Here is a 22,764-nt window from a genome sequence, read left to right on the forward strand (position 1 = left end):
AAAAGCTTCCCACTGTTCACCCTATCTATCCCCTTCATAATTTAGTACACCTCTATTAGATCTCCCCTCATTCTCCGTCTTTCCAGGGAGAACAACCCCAGTTTACCCAATCTCTCCTCATAGCTAAGTAGCTAAAACACCAATTTCTGACTTTCTCTTTACCCCTTTCATGGTGGCAGTCCAGCAATAATCTTTTCAGTCCTCTCCAAATGCTAATATCTTTCCGATAACATGGAGCCCAGAATTTAGAATCATAGAATAGAATCGTGTAGCCCCTACAGTGCAGAAGGCAGCCATTCGGCCCATCGGGTTTGCACCGACTCATCGACAGCGCATCTTACCCAGGCCCATCCCCTGCCTTATCCCCATAACCCCGTGCATTTACCCTGCCAATCCCCCTGGCCTACGCATCTTGGGACTCTAAGGGGCAATTTAGCATGGCCAATCCACCTAACCTGCACATCTCTGGGCTGTAGGAGGAACACAGTAAGAAGTCTAACAACACCAGGTTAAAGTCCAACAGGTTTATTTGGTAGCAAAAGCCACAAGCTCTCGGAACAGGCTGTCCCTTCGTCAGGTGGGTGGGAGTTCTGATTACAAACAGGACACCTGTAGGAGGAAACCAGAGCACCGAAAGGAAACCCGGGCAGCTACGGGGCAAACGTGCAAACTCCACAGCTACCCAATGCCAGAACTGAACTCAAGTCCATGGTGCTGAGGCAGCACTGCTAACCACTGTGCCACCGTGTCGCCCTTCATGTGATACTTCAAAAATGGTCTAGGTAATGCCGAGTACGTCACTTCTTTCCTTTTTATATTTAATGGCCAAAGCAAAAATGTAGAATCCTATTTGCTGCTTCTTAAAAATAAATCAGCCTTAGCTTCATCTTTAAACATCTCTCTACAATCTAATGTCATTTTCCCAAAATGCACTCTACAAATCTGCCCCAGCCATCCAACAATCCGTATTTCCTAATTCTTTTTAATAGCCAGGGCCGTGTTTCCAATACATGATGAAGCATTGTGGAGAGTTGACATTGCCTTGTGAATAATTTGCAGGCTGAAGCTGTGCAGAGTTTGAGCCTGGTACAATACAGCCAACTCCAATACAGAAACCCCAAAATAATCTTCACGCTTCAGCCTGAATCTTCAGAAAATAAAGTCTCAAGTATGAGGTGCTATTTAATTAATCATTTAAGAAATCCAGATAAGATCAACAGAGATCCATCTTAGATGCCAAAACACAATACCAGACCAAGCTAGAGTCCCAGACTAGCCATACGGACTCCCACCGACTATGGCAAGGTCTGCAAGACACAACAGGCTACAAGATGAAGGCATGTAGAATCGCCGGCTCCAAAGCACCCCTCCCGATGAGCTCAATGCATTCTATGCCCGTTTTGAGCAAGAGGTCAGCTCTCCACCCCGGAAGCTTCGGCCGAACCCATATCTGAGATCACTATCGCAGATGTCAGAACAGCCTTCTCGAAAGTTAACCCACGGAAAGCAACTGGCCCGGATGGGACACCCAGACGTGCACCCAGATCCTGGGCAGACCAGCTGGCAGGGGTATTCGCAGACATCTTTAACCTCTCTTTACACCAATGTGATGTCCCTATCTGCTTCAAGACGACAACCATCATCCCAGTACCAAAGAAAAGCCAGGCAGCGTGCCTTAAATGACATCCATCATTATGAAGTGCTTCGAAAGGTTAGTCATAGCACGAATCAATTCCAGCCTTCCGGATGGCCTGGATCCACTACAGTTTGCCTACCATTCTAACAGGTCCACGCTATCTCCCTGACCCTGCACTCAACCTTGGAACACCTAGACAACCAAGACACCTATGTCAGACTCCTATTTATTGACTACAGCTGAGCCTTCAACACCATTATTCTTATAAAACTCATCTCCAAACATTGTGGCCTGGGGCTCGGCTCCTCCCTTTGCGACTGGATCCTAAACTGCCTAATCCACAATCCACGATCATCCTCAACACCGGTGCCCCACAACGCTGTGCCCTCAGCCCCTTACTATACTCCTTATACACCTATGACTATGTGGCCAAATTGCCCTTCAACTCGATTTCCAAGTTTGCTGACGACACCACCATAGTGGGTCAGATCTCAAACAATGACGAGACAGAGTACAGGAAAGAGACAGAGGAACTGGTAAACTGGTGTGAAGAAAATAATCTCTCCCTCAATGTCAACAAAATGAAGGAGATTGTCATTGACTTCAGGAAGCGTAGTGGAGAACATGCCCCTGTCTACATCAACGGGGACGAAATGGAAATGGTCAAGACTTTCAAGTTTCTAGGTGTCCAGATCACCAACAACCTCCCTAGTCCCTTCACGCTGATGTTATAGTTAAGAAAGCCCACCAACACCTCTACTTTCTCAGAAGCCTAAGAAAATTTGGCATGTCCACTCCAATTCTCACGTACTTTTACAGACGCACCATAGAAAGCATTCTTTCTGATTGTATCACAGCTTGGTATGGCTCCTGCTCTACAAAGGGTCGTGAATGTAGCCCAGTCCATCACGCAAACCAGCCTCCCATCCACTGACTCGGTCTACACTTCCCGCTGCCTCGGAAAAGCAGCCAGCATAAGTAAGGACCCCATGCACCCCAGACAACGTCTTTTCCATCGAGAAAAAGATACAAAAGTCTGAGGTCACATACCAACCGACACAAGAACAGCTTCTTCCCTGCTGCCATCAGACTTTTGAACGGACCTACCTCGTATTAAGTTGATCTTTCTCTACACCCTAGCTATGACTAAAACACTACATTCTGCACACTCTCATTTCCTTCTCTATGAATGGTATGCTTTGTCTGTATAGCGTGCAAGAAACAATACCTTTCACTGTATACTAATACACGTGACAATAATAAATCAAATATCTTTCTGGAAAAAGGTTTCCTTAAACACAAACCTCGTGGTCTTGTTTTAGCTCACCAGGTTTCCCTGTATGAACTTCGCCTGTCTCCAGATCCTCAAATGTTCCATACACGGAATCTAGAAGGAAAAACAAGGGCATAAAAGATGATGGAGATGTGGATAAAATGTAAGATCATAAGGAGAAGGGTAGACCATATGGCCCCTCGAACATGCTTGGCAATTCACTCTGATCAACTCCTGCCTCAGATACATTTTCCTGTCTGCTCCCCACATCCCTTTATTCCCCAATTGAGCAAAAATCTGTCTATCTCAGTCTTATATAGCCATAATAGAGCATCACAACCCTCGGCAGAGAATTCCAAAGTTTCACAACCCCTTGAGTGAAATTGCTCATTTCTCACCTGAAAAACATGTCTTTATCCTGAGATAAGCCGGGGTAAACAACCCCTCAGTATCTACCCTGTCAAGCCCCTTCAGAATTTTGTACGTTTCAATGAGATCACCTCTCATTCTTCTAAACCCCAGAGAACATAATCCCAATTTACTCAGCCTCTCATTATAGGACTACCCACTCACTCGTGGACCAATTCAGTGAAGCTTTGCTGTACCACCTCCAAGGCAGATATATCCTTCCTTACGTATGGAGGCTAAAGCTGCTTACACACAAGGTGGAAGTGGTGCAGTGGACTAGTAATCCAGAGACCCGGGGTAATGCTGGGGACCCAGGTTCGAAACCCCCATGGCAGATGGTGACATTTGAATTCAATCCATGAAAGTTTGGAATTCAAAGTCTAGGGTTGCGGGAAAAAACCCATCAGGTTCACTAATTTGTGACTATTAAATGCCCTCTGAAATGGCCGAGCAAGCTACTCAGTTGCATCAATCCATTAGAATGCCTATAGGGAATGAAACCGGCCTGGCCATCCTCCTTATTAATATTGACTTTGGATCCCATGAAGTCTCATGGCAACAGGTCAAACCTGGGCAAGTAAAACTCATGCTGAAGTACCAAGGTTGGCAAGGACACAGAATGTACTCTAGGTGAGGACTTCAATGTCCATCACCAAGAGTGGCTTAGTACCACCACAGACCGAGCTGGTTAAGTCCTAAAGGACATTGCAGCAGGTGTGAGGGAACCAACAGGAGGGAAAAATATGCTTGACCTCATCCTCACCAATCTGCCACTGATGCAGTTGTCCATGGTAGCATCGTTGAGAGTGACCGCCGCACAGTCCTTGTGGAGACAAAGTCCCATCTTCACATTGAGGATACCCTCCAGCGTGTTGTGTGGCACCATCACTGTGCTAAATGGGATGGACTTTGAATAGATTCAGCAACTCAAGACTGGACATCTATAAGGGGCTGTGGGCCATTCAAGGCAGCAGAACTGTACTCAACCACAATATGTAACCTCATGGCTCAGCACAGATGGCACATGCATTAGCATTGCTGCCTCACACACCAGAGAGCCGGGTTCAATTCCGGTCTCAGGTGACTGTCTGTGTGGAGTCTGCACGTTCTCCCCACGTCTGCGTGGGTTTCCTCCGGGTGCTCAGGTTTCCCCTCTCAGTCCGAAGATGTGCGGGTTAGGTGGATTGGCCAATTTAGGAGGTCAATGATGAAGCAGCTGAAGATGGTTGGGCCTAGGACACTACCCTGCGGAACTCCTGCAGTGATGTCCTGGAGCTGAGAGGATTGATCTCCAACCACCTTCCTTTGTGCCAGGTATAACTCCAAAAGCGGAGGGTTTCACCGATTCCCATTGACTCCAATTTCGCGAAGGCTATTTGATGTCACACTTAGTTAAATGCTGCCTTGATTGTCAAGAGCAGTAGCTCTCACCTCACCTCTGTAGTCAGCCCTTTAATCCATGTTCGAATGACTGATGCCAGGTTCACTGCCTTTCGTTCCCCATTTTGTCTCTCCCTCCTTTATGGAATATTGGTCTGACGTTTACTAACTTCCAATCCATCTAAGACTACTCTAGAATCTAGGAATTTTAGGGTAACAGTACTCCTAATTCAGCCGAGAGGCCACCAAAACCATTATCATGTGATCGTAAAACCTGAAAGCTTCTACCAAATGTTGCAAAAATAAAAATCATTGGTGTGTGATGCTCCCCTCGCAGATCGAGTTTTACCAATTACTTTGTTGCCTCAGATGACCTGCACAATAATTTTCCATTCAACATCCTCTTGGATAGAAACCAAGTTTGGAGGATGGTGTCTATAATTGTACTGGTGCTGCTCAGTATTGGGAACTTGGTGGTCAAACTGCATCGTCCACATACCATCTTCTCCAAGAAGAGTGGTCGCATCCTTATCCGACTCCCATTTTCCAGTCACAAAACAATCCCGGACACTGTTCATAGCCTGTGTAGAGAGAATAAATATTTCAGCTCAAACATTCTCCTTTGTAAACAAAAACATTTTCTCCTCACTGTTAACTGGGTGGGGTATCAATTCCTTTTGAAAAAGGACAAACCGCAGACCTCTACAGAAAGAGTGTGTCTCATTGGGTAGTTCTTTCAAAGGGCCAGCACAGGCACAATGGGCCGAAAAGCCTCCTCCTGTGCTGTGACTATGAATTTCTGGTTTTAAAAAAAAAATCAATAAGCTCCATCCCACAATAGAAAAATATGCCCAATATGGTCAGACCACATTTGGAATATTGCAAGCAATTTTGGGCCCCGTATCTAAGGAAGGATGTGCTGGCCTTGGAGAGGGTCCAGAGTAGGTTCACAAGAATGATCTCGGGAATGAGAAGCTTGACGTATGAGAAGCGTTTGAGGACACTGGGTCTGTACTCGGTGGAGTTTAAAAGGATGAGGGGAAATCTCATTCAAACTTACAGAATACTGAAATACTGGATAGAATGGATGTGGGAAGATGTTTCTATTAGTAGGAGAGACTAAGATCAGAGGCCACAGCCTCAGAGTAAAGGGTTGTCCCTTTAGAACTGAGATGAGGAGGAATTTCTTCAGCCAGAGAGCAGTGAATCTGTGGAATTCATTGCCACAGAGACTGTAGAGGCCAGGTCGTTGAGTGTCTTTAAGACAGAGATAGATAGGTTCTTGATTTGTAAGGGGATCAAAGGTTACAGGGAAAAGGCGGGAGAATGGGGATGAGAAACATATCAACCATGATCGAATGGCAGACCAGACTCGATGGGCCAAATGGCCTAATTCTGCTCCTAAAGCTTATGCTCTAATACCAGAAACAAAAGCTTTTCATTCACTAAAGGGAAGAAGTTGGTCTGTAGTCAGTTCTCAACATCTAGAACAAAGAAAAGTACAGCACAGGAACAGGCCCTTCGGCCCTCCAAGCCCGTGCCGATCACGATTCCCAAACTAAACTAAAACAAAACTTTCTGTCCTTACTTGGTCCGTATCCCTTCATTCCCTCCCTATTCATGTACTCCTCACCTTGAACCTGTGCCCCTTTGGGATTGGCACTTTAACCCTGGGAAAAAGCCTCTAGCTATCCACCCTGCCTATGCCTCTCAATTTTGTAGACTTCTATCAGGTCTCTCCTCACCCTCTCTCACTTGCTTTTGCTATGGCTGACCGTGCCAACCTCCTTCTTAGCTCCTCAATTGTCTAGCTTGGTGCTATCTGATGTATCCCAGCAATGTCTTCTATTTCTAAACCACACTGCCATTGTGGGAGTCTCTAAGGATCTGTTCTCGGCTCCCACATCATCTTGATATTCTTTGGCAATGGCAAACACAGATACGGAGTCAGTTTCTACATAAACACTGGTGATATCTAGCTCCTTCACTCAACACGTTTTACAAAGAATCCCTGCTACCTCAATGCTGGCAAGGCTGCTTGCCCAACATCATCTCAGACAAACCATAATTTCCTTCAACAGAACATTGGTGAGTCTGAAGACGTCGCAGTCCCACAAACCCCATTGCCTAGCGGTCAATTCCATCCTCTCCCTTGCTACCGTCCCAGGCTGAACCAGGTGATTCTCAACCAGGGCTTCCAATGCGCCCTTAAACTCGAGAGAAATCAAAGTGTGACACACAGGAAAACAGGTAAGTGGTTGGCTGGTTAATATTCCGCTAATTTATCTTCAAACATAAGTGGTTGTAACACCCATATCCCATGAACGAATGAACAAAAGTTGTACTGATGGCCTCACCTCTTCCAGGTCCCAGTCATGCGGGTTTTTCACATGGAACACTGAAGAATCCAGACCACTGGCCTTCCTTTTGGATTCTTTGTCAGGCCTGCTTACGTGGAAGATTCCTCCCAATGTATCATCACCTTCCTCATCCTCCTCATGGTTTTCAATGACTAAAATAAAGATATGAAAGGGATGTTTTATTTCACTTCCATGTGAGAGCCCATCCAGCCCTTAAAATGCTCGTGGTGGCCATTGTCCATGGCAGATTAATAATACATGGGGCCAGGAGGAAGTTGTTTAATCCTTCATTTATCTAATCGGTGTAGTTGTTTTCAACTCCATTCACCCACCTCCCATAATCCTTAAAACTTGTCCAAACGTTGTGGGGTTGAAGCCCACCTTATAATTAGAATTGCAGAATGGTTCCAATGCAGGAGGAAGCTATTTAGCACGTTGCGTCCAGAGCAATTCACTTAATCGCATTACCTGCCCTTCCCCCAGGGTTCTGCAAACTTTTCTTTGCTCAGGTGCTTATCTAGTTGACCACACACCAGCCTGTGCTGCTATACCTGTTCCGTAGACCAGTTTCTGGAGGTTTAGGACCGACTGTTGCTTTAAGAAGACATCAGCTGCTCGCTGGGCTAGTCCTTCTTTCCACTTCAATGCTCCTTCAGAAATAAGAAAGCAAGTGCATTAGCACAGCAAAACACCAGAGTCTGGAAATCAGAAATGTAAACTGAAAATGCTGGAAATACACAGGAGGGGGAGGATCAAGTGGACAAGAATAAATGAGGGAGGGCTGGAGGAGAGGGGAAGAGAAAGAAATATTGCACTGTCATAGTAACATACACACACTACTCTTCACATTGTCACCAAGAGCAACAGCAACTAGTACTGAGATAGTGCCTTTAGAATTTTCATGAATCCCAAACTGCAAAATATGACATTGAACCAAAAAAGGAGATACTCGGGCAGATGAGCAAGAACTTGATCAGAGGTTGGGTTTTTAGGATAACCTTCAAGATGGAAAGTGAGGCAGATAGGATAAAGGAGGAAATGAAAACACAGCCACCAAGTGTGGGGTGATTAAAATCAGGAATGGTCAAGAGACTAGAATTAAAGGAGCACAGATATCTTAGGGGATTGTTGAACTCGAGGAAGTTGCAAAGACAGGGAGAGGTCAAACGATTTGAAAACAAGCTTGAGAATTTGAGAGATATTGCTCGGAGTGGGGCTTTTGGGTGATTTTTGTGGCAGCAACCAATTCAGGTGCTTCCGAGATTGAATCCAATCCAAGACAACGTAAGAAGAGTACACAACACTGGAATTAGGACCTAGAATAGGACACGTGGCCCATTGAGCCTGCTCCACCATTCACTATGACCACGGGCTTCTCTTCAGCTCCGCATATCCTTTAATTCCCTGCGACCGAAAATCTGTCTATCCCAGATCTAAATATATTAGAGAAGAATAGAATTATTAATGTACTTATAGACTCTTCACAGAATCCTACAGTTCAGAAGGGGGCCATTGAACCCATTGAGTTTGCACCGACCACAATCCCACCCAGGCCCTATCCCCAGAAGGGGATTTACCTTAGCTAGTGCCCCTGACACTAAGAGGCAATTTAACATGACCAATTCACCTGACCCGCACATCTTTGGACTGTGGGGGGAAACCGGAGCACCTAACGGAATCCCACACAGACACGGAGAGAACATGCAAACTCCACACAGACAGTGACCTAAGCCGGGAATCAAACGCGGGTCCCTGGCACTATGAGGCAGCAGTGCTAACCACTGTGCCACTCCATCATATTCAATGATGGAACATCCGCAGCCCTCGAGAGTAGAGAATTTCAAAGATTAACAACTCTTTGAGTGAAATAATTTCTATCATCAATCCTAAATGAATGGCCCCTTACCCAGAAACTGTGCCGGTGCTTTAGATTCCCCAGGCAGCAGAAACAAACTCTGTGCCCACCCCATCAAGCCCCTTCAGAATCTTGTTTCAATGAGATCACCTCTCATTCTTCTAAACTCCAGAGAATATAAACCCAATTTACTCAGCCTCTCATCATAGAACAACACCCTCAGCCCAGGGATCAATTCAGCAAACTTTCGCTACACCAGCTCCAAGAACGGAGCGGCAGGGTGGCACAGTGATTAGCGTTGCTGCCGCCTCCCAGCGCCAGGGACCCGGGTTAGATTCCCAGCTTGGGTCACTGTATGTGTGGAGTTTGCACATTCTCCCCGTGTCTGCGTGGGTTTCCTCCGGGTGCTCCGGTTTCCTCCCACAGTCTGAAAGACACCTTATTAGATGCATTGATCATGCTAAATTCTCCCTCAGTGTACCCGAACGTGCGCCGGAGTGTGGCGACTAGGGGATTTTCACAGTATCTTCATTGCAGTGTTAAAGTACGCCAACTTGTAACACTAATAAATAAACTATATCCTTTCTTAAATGTGGAGACCAAAACTGCACCCAGTATTCCAGATGTGGTCTCACCAAAATCCTGTAAAATTGTAGCAAGACTTCTGTATTCTTGTACTCCAATCCCCTGGTTATAAAGGCCAACTTGCCATTTGCCTTCCTGAGTAGTCAGAAACCGAATTGAATGTTTAAAGGGGCATTGGCAGCATGCACAGTGGCATTATGGACATCAAATTTGCAGAATCGAAGTAGGAGATGGAAGGAAGTTAAAAAGGGAAGGACAGTCCCACAATTCAGCTTCTTGTTTGTGCTAAATGGCTGCATGCATGGTTGGCTGTAGGGATTCACATTCTAATCAGTATTCTGTAACTTGATTTTGTGTCTCTGTGCCCTGTTTGAGAGCACATTTCCACTCCATCTGACGAAGGAGCAGCACTCCGAAAGCTAATGGTATTTGCTACCAAATAAACCTGTTGGACTTTAACCTGGTGTTGTTAAAACTCTTACTGTGCATGCCTCACTTACAGGGGTTCCTGAACACAGTGGCAACCTAAGCCAAGAAAATACAGCAGAATTTCGAGCAAGAATAGCTGGCTGAGGACTTTGCCAACAATGACGTGGTGAAAGAGACAGGGGGACTACATCAAAGGCTCAAGGACTGAGGTATTGAAGACGTTTACTGCAGAAGGAATGAGGCAATGGACTGATCTAAAGACAAAGTTTTTAGATTCTGTGTGATGGATCTTTTTTTAAAAAATTCACTTTTCGACATGGGTGTCACTGACTGGCCAGCATTTATTGCCCATTGCTAGTTGCCCTTGAACGGAGTGGCTTGCTCGGCCATGTCATTGCTGTGGCTCTGGAGTCACATGTAGGCCAGACCAGGTAAGGACGGCAGATTTCCTTCCCTAAAGGACATTAGTGAACCAGATGGATTTTTCCGACAATCGACAATGGTTTCACGGTCATCAGTAAATTCCAGGTATTTTTTATTGAATTCAAATTCCACCATCTGCCATGGCGGGATTTGAACCCGAGTCCCCAGAATATTAGTTGAGTGTCTGGATTAAGAGTCAAGCGATAAAACCACTAGCCGTTGCCTGTTAGGTAAACACAGGTTAGCTTATGAGGGAGAGATAATGAGCAAGTGGGATTCAGTGTTAAAAGCAGTTAGTTTTACTTGTTTTTATTGTTCAAAATGAATGCGACAGATTAGGCCCAAAGCAATGTCTCGCTCAGACAGGCCCAGAAATAACTTGACATACCTGTGGTTTCGAAGCTTGAACTGATCTTTTCTTCATAATCTTCGCTATGTTCTTCAATGTCACTGCTTTCTTGGTTCAGCACCTTGCTCTCTGAAATCCCAGAATCACTCAGTTCCACTGTGGAGTCCAAATCATCTTCATCAGAATCCATCTCCAAGTTTAAGGTTGGCTCCTCATCTTTCTGCTTGCCATTCAAAGGTCTTCGCAAATCTATTTTCACCTTCGAGTCTTCCTTCAAACTTTCATCACTGGAGTGCACAAAAACTTCAGAATCAGAAGTCAAGTCCTGTTCTTCATCATCGGACTCATTATCCGGATCATCAGTCACCTCTGTCTCTGAATCTATTTCCAAGTCGTCATCAGCATCTGCGAATACAGGTTTTTCAACTGCAACCTCTGCCTCTTTCTCCTCCAGCTTCAAGACTTTAAGTGGTCGTGGATAAATTTCTCTTCCACAATCAATTTTGCCTTGATTGCCAGTCTCTTCTTCACTTTCATCTTCTGCCTCATCCTCACTTGCAGTATCGGATTCTTGTTCCTCAGTTTCAGTCATTTCATCATCATCATCATCATCACCACCATCACCAAAGACAGCTTTGCGACGCATCCGTCCGCTCTTTGGGTCAAACAGTTTCTCCTCTTTAGGCGTCCTGCATCTGTTTCATGGGCAGAAATGGGAGTTATAATTTTTTTTCCCACAGAAAATTTGGTTTCATATCCAACCTGTTCCAGGAACAAACATTTTGTAACCTGCGTCACCGAAATGGGCAAAAGTAATATTTTTCTTCGTTGTGTAAGTGTGTCACAGTGGTTAGCTCTGATGCCTCACAGTGCCAGGGATGCTGGTTCAATTCCAGCCTTGGGTGACTGTAGAGTTTGCATATTCTCCCCATGTCTGCATGGGTTTCCTCCGAGTGCTCTGGGTTTTTATTCCCCACAGTCCAATGCTGTGTAGGTTAGATGGATTAGCCATGGTAAGTGTGTGGGGTTATGGGGATAGAGCAGGGGAAAGGGCCTGGGTAAAACACTTTGTCAGAGAGTTGGTGGACCCAACGGGCTGAATGGCCTCCAACTGCACTGTAGGGATTCTATGATTTTAGTCTGTTTGTCTGTAAACAATATCTCTCAGAAACTAATGGATGGGTTTCAAAGGAACTCGGTACAAGACTATGGCCTAAGGAAAAACTGATTTGTTTTTGGGAAAGATGTGTATCTGGATCCTGGAATCTTTTAAAAGATCTGCTAACGATAGCCGAGGGGGCAAATTGGCTTTATTTTCAAATATAACCTTTTGGATTGTTTTTAATGGTTTTAAAATGGAGCAGACTGTGTCAGCTGCTGTGGTGGAATTTAAAAACACAAGCAGAGTTTTCAGAGCAGGTTGTTGGATGAAAACTCTTTTTAATATTTATTTTTTCTGCATTGTAGCTACAGAGCACCAACCAGAAAGAAAAGCCTCAAGAGAGGCGGCACGGTAGCACAGTGGTTAGCACTGCTGCTTCACAGCTCCAGGGACCTGGGTTCGATTCCCGGCTTGGGTCACTGTATGTGTGGAGTTTGCACATTCTCCTTGTGTCTGCGTGGGTTTCCTCCGGGTGCTCCGGTTTCCTCCCACAGTCCAAAGATGTGCGGGTTAGGTTGATTGGCTATGCTAAAATTGCCCCTTAGTGTCCTGGGATGCGTAGATTAGAGGGATTAGCGGGTAAAATATGTAGGGATATGGGGGTAGGGCCTGGGTGGGATTGTGGTCGGTGCAGACCCGATGGGCCGAATGGCCTCTTTCTGTACTGTAGGATTTCTATGATTCTTTCTAGAAAGCTGCATAATTGTGATAACGATGAGTTAACACGGAAACCCTTAGATATTTTGAAGCCACTGGATTTAAACTGATTTTACAAAATTGCTTTCCAGTCATAGAATCAGCAAGTGAGCTTACACCTGCTGTGCTGGGTGCTGAAGGTGACACTGGCACTTCAAATGCCTTCTCAAAACCTGGGGGAGGATAACTGGCCAACTTGGAGCTTCCTCAGCCTTTGGGAAACCACAGAAATGGGTCATTGTGCAGCTTCCAGGACAACGATGGCATGACAAAACTGCTACTGCTCACAACCACATCAGAATTGGTCAAGCTTCCAATGACCGAGGTTACGAGTGAATGGGTTGAAATTAAAAATATCTACGTTTCTACCGACCCGCTTTCTTCCAATTCCTCAGATGCCAGTGGCTTTGAGTCCATGAAGAGGGAGACTTTGCTAGATGCCATCTTGGTGTCAATGGTGCTACGTGTTGCAATTAGACTCTGCACCAGTTCGTGGTTTGGCCTTTGCTCTTCCTACAAACAAAAGAACATTTTTATAGAAACATATAGCATCAAATCTTCTATAGTGTTGCTGATATAGTAATAATGGATGTTCTATTGTATAGTAATAACAATTATAATACGAATAACTTATTAGATAGCACCATTATGCCATCCCAAAGTCTGTACAGGAGCATTATAAAACAAAAAAAATGACAGCCATATAAGGAAATATTTGGTCAGATGACCAAAAGCTTGGAGCGTCTTAAGCAAAGTAGAGAGACAGATCTAATAGGTTCTGTCGCTGGGTGTTAAATACCTATAGTTTAAGGTAATAAGGTGAACAGGTATTGATTAGTCAATTCTACTTAGATGAGTATCTAATGAGGACTCAGCCAGCATGTGGACAATGTTAGAATGGAGAAATAAGCTCAGTAGCAAGCAACAAACAGACTCCACCAAAGCATCCTACTCTCAGTATCTTCTTCACAACCAGGCTTGAGAGTTTATTTGACATTGGTTGTAGAGAATGGTCGCCTGAAAGTGAAGATTGGGGACAGATTTACTTCCACACAGAAGGCGAGTATGAGTTGTTTTTTGACAGACTGTTTTCTCCAGAGCAGAGAAGGCTGAGGGGGTACATGATTGAGGTGTATAAGATTGAGGGGTTTGGACAGGGCGAGTTGGGAGCAGCTGTTCCCCTTGGTTGAGGGGTCAATCATGAGGGGGCCGAGGTTTAGGGTGAGGGGCAGGAGATTCAGAGGGGATTTGAGAAAAAATCTTTTTCACTCAGAGGGTGGTGGGAATCTGGAATGCGCTGCCTGGGAAGGTAGTGGAGGTTGGAAACCTTACAACCTTTAAAAAATATTTCGGTGAGCATTTGCAACATTATAATATTCAAGGATATGGGACAAATGCAGGAAAATGAGATTAGCGTGACTTTAGTGGTGGTTATTGTCGGTGCAGACTCGATGGGCCAAAGGGCCTTTCCTGCACTGTATCACTATGACTGTAACTGGAGTCTCTCTGAAGAAAGATGATTGAAACCAGGAATAGGGTGGTAGGATATCATTTTCCACCACTGTTTTGTGAAACACAATCTTACAATCAATGGAAAAATATATTCAATAAATGGACATGGGTTACGATTCTACTGAGAAGAAAGCAAGGGAGGAAGTTCCACCTCAAAGTGGCCTTGGAACTAACTACTCAAGAACTGAACAATGAAGGAGATTTGGACATTCTCTTGAAATTCATGGATAAAATTTAGATTAAGGATGATTTATTAAATAGCTATGAAGCTTGGTCAGGCTTTGATATATATATTTAAGAGTATAGTTCTTCCATGGAGTTTAACTGGCTGTATGGGAGATTGCAGTGATTCCACTTGGAAATTCCAAATCTGTACTCGTGTTTAAATTATTGGACTGTGCTATGATTTAAAACATGGATATGCTCTTGGTTTTAACTGGAGTTGCCAATTCAAAGAGAAATGTTTATGGATCAAATGCCCAAAATCCTAAAAATATAATGTCTGGGAAAGTATTAATTTATGGTGTAAATGGGCACTTTGGCAGTGACGCCAAAGATGGAGAATAGAATGCTAGCAGCATCTCAGGGCTGTTCGAATAGCATCTGCATAAAAGAATTATAAAAAAATAGTACGAGGAGAAACCATTTTGGGAGCTATAACGGGTGGTAGGAGTTGGGCAGGTATGGGAGGAGGTAAATCCCAGGAATTGTTAAAATATGGCCAACAATTGCCTCAAATGCGCCTCCATCATTATGCATTGAATTGTCCAGAAATGAAACTTTTTTAAACACATGACATAGAATCATAAAGTCCCTCCATTGCAGAGAGAGGCCATTCTGCACCGACTCTTCAACAGAGCATCTTACCCAAGCCCCATCCCCACTAATCCACCTAACCTGCACATCTTTGGACAGTGGGCAGAAAATGGAGCACCAGGAAGAAACCCACACAGACATGGGGAGAGCATGCAAACTCCACACAGTCACCCAAGGTCTACAGATGTGTCGGTTAAGTGGTAAATGTGTGGGGTTATGGGGAGAGGGCAGAGTGGAGGGCCTGGGTGGGATCCTCTTTCAGAGAGTCAGTGCAGACTCGATGGGCTGGTTGGCCTCTTTCTGCACTGCAGGAAGTCTATGAATAAATTAATGGAAAGATGGATGGGGGCGAGAGCACCAGCTAAATTCTTAACGGATAATTTGCTAATGATGAATTAAGGAGTGTGTGAAAATTTGAATATTGTAGCAATATTCATAGAATCATAGAAACCCTACAGTGCAGAAGGAGGCCATTCGGCCCATCGAGTCTGCACCGACCACAATCCCACCCAGGCCCTACCTCCACATATTTACCCGCTAATCCCTCTAACTACACATCTCAGTGACAATTTTTAACTTGGCCAATCAACCTAACCCGCACATCTTTGGACTGTGGGAGGAAACCGGAGCACCCGGAGGAAACGCACGCAGACACGAGGAGAATGTGCAAACTCCACACAGACAGTGACCCGAGCCGGGAATCGAACCCGGGACTCTGGAGCTGTGAAGCAGCAGTGCTAACCACTGTGCTACCGTGCCGTCCACACAGCAGCAGAAAGTCCTTTTAGTGATGCAATACCAGAGAAATCACATTGTGATTGACGAAATGCTCCGAAAAATTTAAGCTGACCAAGCGAATTGTAAATTGACAACTGTTGCGAAGTACATGCAAAAAACACGCTTTAGATGGCTGGGGCCATCTAAAGAACAAAGAACAGTACAGCACAGGAACAGGCCCTTCGGCCCTCCAAGCCTGCGCCAATCATGATGCCTGCCTAAACTAAAACAGTATGCACTTACGGAGTCCGTATCTTTTCATTTCCATTCTATTCACGTATTCGTCTAGTTGCCCCTTAAATGCTGTTATCGTACCTGCTCCCACCACCTCCCCGGGCAGCGTGTTCCAGACATTCACCACCCTCCGTGTAAAAACAAAACTTGCCTCGCACATCTCCTCTAAGTTTTTCCCCACATACCTTAAACCTATGTCCCCTAGTACTTGACTTTTCTACCCTAGGAAAGAGCTTCTGACTATCCACTCTGTCCATGCCACTCAATCTTGTAAACCTCTATCAGGTCACCCGTCCATCTCCGTCGTTCCAGTGAGAACAAACCCAGTTTATCCAACTTCTCCTCATAGCTAATACCCTCCAGACCAGGCAACATCCTAATAAACCTCTTCTATACCCTCTCCAAAGCATCTACATCCTTCTGGTAGTGTGGTGACCAAAATTGTACACAGTATTCCAAATGAGGCCTAACTAAGGTTCCGTACAGTTGCAGCAAGACCTGCCAATTTACCAGGATGTTGCCTGGTATGGAAGGGCTTAGTTATGAGGAAAGTTTGGGTAAACTGGGGTTGTTCTCACTGGAAAGACGGAGGATGAGGGGTGACCTAATAGAGGTGTATAAAATTATGAAAGGCATAGATAGGGTGAACGGTGGGAAGCTTTTTCCCAGGTCGGTGGTGACGTTCACGAGGGGTCATAGGTTCAAGGTGAGAGGGGGAGGGGGGGGGGGGTGGGGGGGGGAGGTTTAACACGGATATCAAAAGGACGTATTTTATACAGAGGGTGGTGGGGGCCTGGAATGCGCTGCCGGGCAAGGTGGTGGAGGCGGACACACTGGGAACATTTAAGATTTATCTAGATAGCCACATGAACGGAGTGGGAATGGAGGGATACAAAAGAATGGTCTAGTTTGGACCAGGGAGCGGTGCGGGCTTGGAGGGCCAAAGGGCCTGTTCCTGTGCTGTACTGTTCTTTGTTCTACAATTCACATCAGAGTTCCCTATATTCTGGCTTGGAAGGCTTCATCTTTTTTTAAACCTATGACGTTAGCACTGCTATGCACCATGACCACTGGCTGCTCATCCTTCCCCTTCAGAACGTCCAGTAACTGCTCCAGGAATCCTTGATCCTAGGACCAGGGAGGCAATATACCGTCCTGGAGTCTCTTTGGCAGTTGCAGAAACACCTCTCTGTTCCCCCTTGTTATTGAACCCCCTATCACTATAACCCTGCCATTCTTCTTCCTCCCCTCTTGTGCAGCAGAGCCACCCGTGGTGCCACGGACTTGGCTTCTGTTGCTATCCCCCGAGAAGTCATTCCCCAAACAGTATCTAAGATGGTACATCTGTTAGACGGTCATCGCCAGAGGCGTCTCCTGCACTCTGTCTTCATGGCCAACTATCCCTTTCCGGTCTATTCAATCTTTGCTTGCGGTGTGGCCACCTTACTAAACATGATGCCCACGGGAATCTCAGCATTGTGGATGCTCCCCAGTTCATCGACGCCTATCTAGTGCCGAAATGTGGTTAGCCTGTAGCTGCAGTTGGACACACTTCCTGCACACGTGGTTGCCAGGGACGTAAAGTTTCAATACTGCCCACATAGTGCAGGAGGAGCACATCAGGAGTGCGAGTTCCAGTGCCATGACTACCCTTTAGATTAAGCTTGTTAGTCCAAAGATGTGCGGGTTAGGTTGATTGGCCAGGTTAAAAATTGCCCCTTAGAGTCCTGAGATGCGTACATTAGCGGGTAAAATATGTGGGGGTAGGGCCTGGGTGGGATTGTGGTCGGTGCAGACTCGATGGGCCGAATGGCCTCCTCTGCACTGTAGGGTTTCTATGATTTCTATGTCACTCTCTTTTTTAAAAAAACTTTCACCAGGTAATATTTAAGTTGTGCTGATTTTAGTTGGTTTGTTATGCAGTATTTAAACTTACAGGGCCTGATGTTTCAATGTTTCTTTTCAAACTATGCCTGTGTTGTTGCTCTGCACATTTGTATCCTGTCTTTACCGGTTGTGAAATTTACCACTGTTAAGTAGGACATCAACATCACTTAATCTGACCTCATTAGTAACGGTATGCCAAAGAGGCAAATCCGTGTATTTCCCATCTGGAAACCATGGATCAACAGGGATATACATTGCTCACTGAAGTCACGGTCTGAGGCGTTCAAGTCAGATGATCTGACCTATACAAGAAATATAGATATGATCGATGGAGATCCATCAAAGATGGCAAAAGACAGTACCAGACCAAGCTAGTGTCCCAGGCTAGCCATACGGACTCCCGCCGACTATAGCAAGGTCGGTAAGATTCAACAGGCTACAAAACTGCTGGCTCCAATGCACCTCTCCCCGATGAGCTTGACACATTCTATGCCCGTTTTGAGCAAGAGGTCAGCAAGAGCACGCCTTCCATCCTGGAAGCCTCAGATGAACCCCTATCCGAGCTCATCATTGCAGACGTCAGAGCAGCCTTCGCAAAAGTCAACCCACGGAAAGCGACCGACCTGGATAGGGTACCCAGACAAGCACTCAGATCCAGCTTCTGAGTTGATCTTTCTTTTAACCCTAGCTATGACTGTAACACTACATCCTGCGCTCTCTCCTCTCCTTCTCTATGTGCAGTGTGCTTTGTCTGTATTGTTGAGAAGTTAATGCTGGTAAAATTATTAAAAATTTGTAAAGATGCTAAGAGTTGCAAAATAGCATTGTCTGTTTAAAAAAGGTAGTTTTTTTGCTATGCTTGGACAGTTAAAGGGTGCAGGTGCATCAAGCACCCAGACTGAAACAACGTATCAGAGGCAAAAGCAACAGGGTTGCTTTGGTAACAGGCTTTAGGCATTTCAATCAGAACATGTTTTTGAATTTTAACCAATTTAAAATAGGCATTTGAATAACAGCAGCCAATCGGATTTGAATTTGATGTTTTGATGACCTGTAAACCAATCCTATTGTGCGAATTTTGGTATGACATCAGGGGTACAAAACCAGCTCCCAGCTCCAGAGATTGCCAGAAGACTGGCTGCCAGTACCTGCCGAGTAACAGCTTAGTTCAGCTGAGAGAGAGATAACAGTGACATTTATGTCTTATAAGAAAGCCTCATCTCAGTCGTAAAGGCACCAAAACAAGATAGAGAAGGCAGAAGAAATCAGCAAAGAAGAAAGAAGGTCCCGGAAGACGACAAAGCTGATTGCATTTGGAGTGTGACTAAAAATTCTACTTTTTCTTGTTAGTATGTGGGAATTGTAATTATCTGAACAGCATTCTATTAGAATTGTGTTTTACTGGGTTTGTTAATAGTTTAGTTAACCTGTTCACTGTTAGATAAATGAAGAGTTACTTGTTGATTTTACAGAGTGTCTCAGGTAATTATTTTGATTTGACCACTAAAGGCTGTTGAAGTGCAGATAATCCTCCTTCTCAAACTCTGACAGGTTATGAAGGGAGGTACTTCTCAGAGTGGTTGCGTATTAGTTCTCAGAGATCAACCTGCCATTTGCAACAGTATAGCGCGCATTAAACAATACTTTTCACCGTATACCAATACACGTGACAATAAACCAAATCAAATCAGATCACATTTCAATTGCTAATTGGGCCAAGTATTGGAAGGCTGGGAGCACTGGCTCCCTCCCTTCAATGGGAAGGAAGGGAGCCAATGAAGCTGGCAAGAAAAGGCAAAATGAAATGTTACCTCCTCTTCTCTGTGTGCATGACTCCCACCAAGATCAATATACACAGCATCCTTATCATAAACAATACCCCCAACACCAGACATTGGGGCATAGATCAGCTTCTCCTTCTCATGCAGGGATCGTTTCTTCTGCTGCTGTGGGAGGGGACAGGGATCTGGAAGGAAGCCAACTTCATTCACTGTGAAGTCGCCCACACCTGGAAAACCAAAAGGACATGACTTAAGCATGGAGATTGCATTAGTCCAAGCGAAGAATGAATCCAAGTGAAGAAGTTACGAATAAACAGGGTCATATATACTGAACAGTCATGGAGACATTTATGGCATAGCAGAAAGCCATTCAGTCCTTCGAGTCAATGCCAGCTCCTTGGGGAACATCTAGTCAATCCCGCTCCTCTGTTCAATCCCCATAGCCTTGCTGGTTTACCCACCCAATCTCCTTTTGAAATCATTCACTGTTCTGCTTCCACTACTCTCCTAGGCAGCAAGTTCAAGGCCATCGCCACTTGCTGTGTAAATATGTTCCCCTTCACATTCCCTCTGCATTTTGTGCTTAAAACATTAAATCTGTGACCTCCCCCCTCATGTCCCCAGTCCTTGTACTCTCACAGAACAATCTAGCATATGATTAGTAAAGATGGTAAATTTTACAAGCTGCACAATGAGAAAACATTTAAAGTTTATTTATTAGTCACAAGTAAGGCTTACATTAACACTGCAATGAAGTTACTGTGAAATTCCCCTAGTCGCCACACTTCAGCGCCTGTTCGGGTCAATGCACCCTAACCAGCACATCTTTCAAACTGTGGGAGGAAACCGTTGCACCCGGAGGAAACCCACGCAGACATGGGGAGAACGTGCAAACTCCACACAGACAGTGACCCAAGCCAGGAATCGAACCCGGGTCCCTGGCGCTGTGAGGCAGCAGTGCTGACCACTGTGCTACCCACAAAACTCAAAGTTCCTCCCTCCCATCTCACCCAAAATTGAGATCTATTTAAGCGCTGCCAAAGATCCTCCAAGAAGTTGCCACTTTTAACGTGAGCACAGCTCAGTAAGGTTGGTTAAAGTTGCAGAAACTCCACTGGAGTTTAGAAGGTTGAGGATTGATCTCATTGAGACATTTAAAATAATTAAGTGGGCTCAAGGCGCTGAACAGTCTATTCCTGTTCTAAAGTCCCACCATCAGAGTTGAACCTGTAGCTTCGCTGAAATCCAGCGAACTCCGTCTGATGTGTTTTGCCCTCCCATATGCCACAGCCAGACTCCGAGGTATACAACACAGGAAAAGGCCCTTCGGCCCATCACATCTGTACCGGTCAAAGACAAACCACCTTACTTTTCTAATCCCATTTTCCAGCACTTGGTCCATGGTTCTGTATGCCCTTGCACTGCAAGTGCACATCTAAATGCTTCTCAAATGCAATGAAGGTCTCTGCCTCCCCTTCAGGCAGTGAGTTCCAGACTTCCACCACCCTTTGAGTGAAAAGGTTTTTCCTCACATCATAGAAACCCTACAGTGCAGAAGGAGGCCATTCGGCCCATCAAGTCTGCACTGACCACAATCCCACCCAGGCCCTACCCCCACACATTTACCCGCTAATCCCCCCAACCTACGCATTTTAGGACTCGAAGTGGCAATTTTTAACCGGGCCAATCAACCTAACCCACACATCTTTGGACTGTGGGAGGAAACCGGAGCACCCGGAGGAAACCCACACAGACACGGGGAGAATGTGCAAACTCCACACAGACAGTGACCCAAGCCGGGAATCGAACCCAGGCCCCTGGAGCTGTGAAGCAGCAGTGCTAACCACTGTGCTACCGTGCCGCCCAATCCAATCCAAACCTTCTGCTCCTTACCTTAGATCTATTTCCCCCCCCCTCCCCCAAGGGGAAAAGAAACCATTCATGATGTTCCAACTGACCCAGCAGGGAGCATCAAACACAGCACAGACCACAGGCCTCTCTCTTCTGGTTTGTACAGTTTAACTCCTCACCACATGACACAGTTAAACCCATCAGCAATTACAATGGATTTGAGGAATACCTGGAATGTGAGTTTGACTGCTCTTCTTGAGGTATGTCCCGCGTAGGTACCCGTACATTGAAACTTTACGGTCACACTTCTGATTTTTGCGTATATCCTCAGGATTGGTAAGATCTTCCATCCTGAAACAGCAGCAACATTTCTCAATGTTATTCGCAGTTTTCCACTCAGGGATTACACGTTGGTACATTGGAAAGTTGGGTTTGGTTGACACAAGCCCAAGTTCAGCGGCAGTTTGTGGGGGTAAGTATTTGTTAACAATGGCTCGCTGAGTTCTCTCCCACACTTGCAGATTTGAGTCGTCATTTGAGAGTCTCTGGGGCGAGGTTTTCACTACTGGGTCCACAGTAAAATACACACAAAATAATCTGATGATCTTGGCAAAAAATATTTTTTCTTTTACATCAAGGTCATGATTAATAGAGGAAAGGAATAGTTACTCCATACTCCTATGTTCTTGAAAATCGCAAATTATTCAACGAACAACTTTGTGTATTACAGGGTCTCATAGAAATCAAAGTAAAAGCCAGGATTTGGCACCTTTGGGTATTACAATTGTACAAGTTGGAAGACCCATTCAAATGCAGCATTGTGAATTCCTCACCAGAATAACCTGCAAAATCACACAAATCACTGAATATAAAATACACTAAAACAAATCAAATAAAACAAAACTAAATCACCAAAATAATTCCTGAGCAGCACAGCTTGTGAGACTCACCCGCTGTATTCCTGTAACTGACCGATAGCTTGCTTTCCTTCGACACTTCTTTCCCATTCTGCCTCTTTTCATAGCATCTCGACAGTGCAGGAGGAGGCCATTCAGCCCATCAAGTCTGCACCCACACCAATCCTACCCAGGCCTTATCCCAGCTTAGTTACCCTGCTAATCCCTCTAACTCATCACATCCCGGGACACTAAGGGTTAATTTAGCATGTCCAATTAACCGGACCTGCACATTTAAAGATTTAAAAGTTAGAAAAAGTGAGGAGAAAAAACAAAAAGCACCTTGCTCCCCTCTGCACCAAATGTGGGAGGAAACCGGAGCACCCGGGGGAAACCCACGCAAATGCAAGGAGAATGTGCAAACTCCACACAGACAGTGACCCGAGCCGGGAAT

At 45.2% G+C, this 22,764-nt stretch overlaps 1 protein-coding gene across 2 annotated transcripts in view; it reads right to left on the minus strand.

Annotated features, from left to right (window-relative positions):
- The window catches only part of bms1 (BMS1 ribosome biogenesis factor), a 101,140-nt gene that overhangs the window by 44,212 nt on the left and 34,164 nt on the right, over positions 1 to 22,764 (minus strand). Inside the window, exons 7-14 of one of the 2 annotated variants that reach the window (XM_078199762.1) lie at positions 21,644 to 21,765; positions 19,594 to 19,790; positions 12,930 to 13,069; positions 10,738 to 11,393; positions 7,609 to 7,707; positions 7,055 to 7,209; positions 5,197 to 5,278; positions 2,941 to 3,023 (exon numbers count right to left, since the gene is read on the minus strand). In XM_078199762.1, coding sequence (XP_078055888.1) covers positions 2,941 to 3,023; positions 5,197 to 5,278; positions 7,055 to 7,209; positions 7,609 to 7,707; positions 10,738 to 11,393; positions 12,930 to 13,069; positions 19,594 to 19,790; positions 21,644 to 21,765 — 1,534 coding nt within the window. Of the gene's footprint in view, positions 1 to 2,940; positions 3,024 to 5,196; positions 5,279 to 7,054; positions 7,210 to 7,608; positions 7,708 to 10,737; positions 11,394 to 12,917; positions 13,070 to 19,593; positions 19,791 to 21,643; positions 21,766 to 22,764 lie in introns of both variants that reach the window. The other variant, XM_078199761.1, reaches the window with a different exon arrangement.

This window comes from Mustelus asterias, chromosome 28 (assembly GCF_964213995.1).
Source record: "Mustelus asterias chromosome 28, sMusAst1.hap1.1, whole genome shotgun sequence".
NCBI lineage: Eukaryota > Metazoa > Chordata > Chondrichthyes > Carcharhiniformes > Triakidae > Mustelus > Mustelus asterias.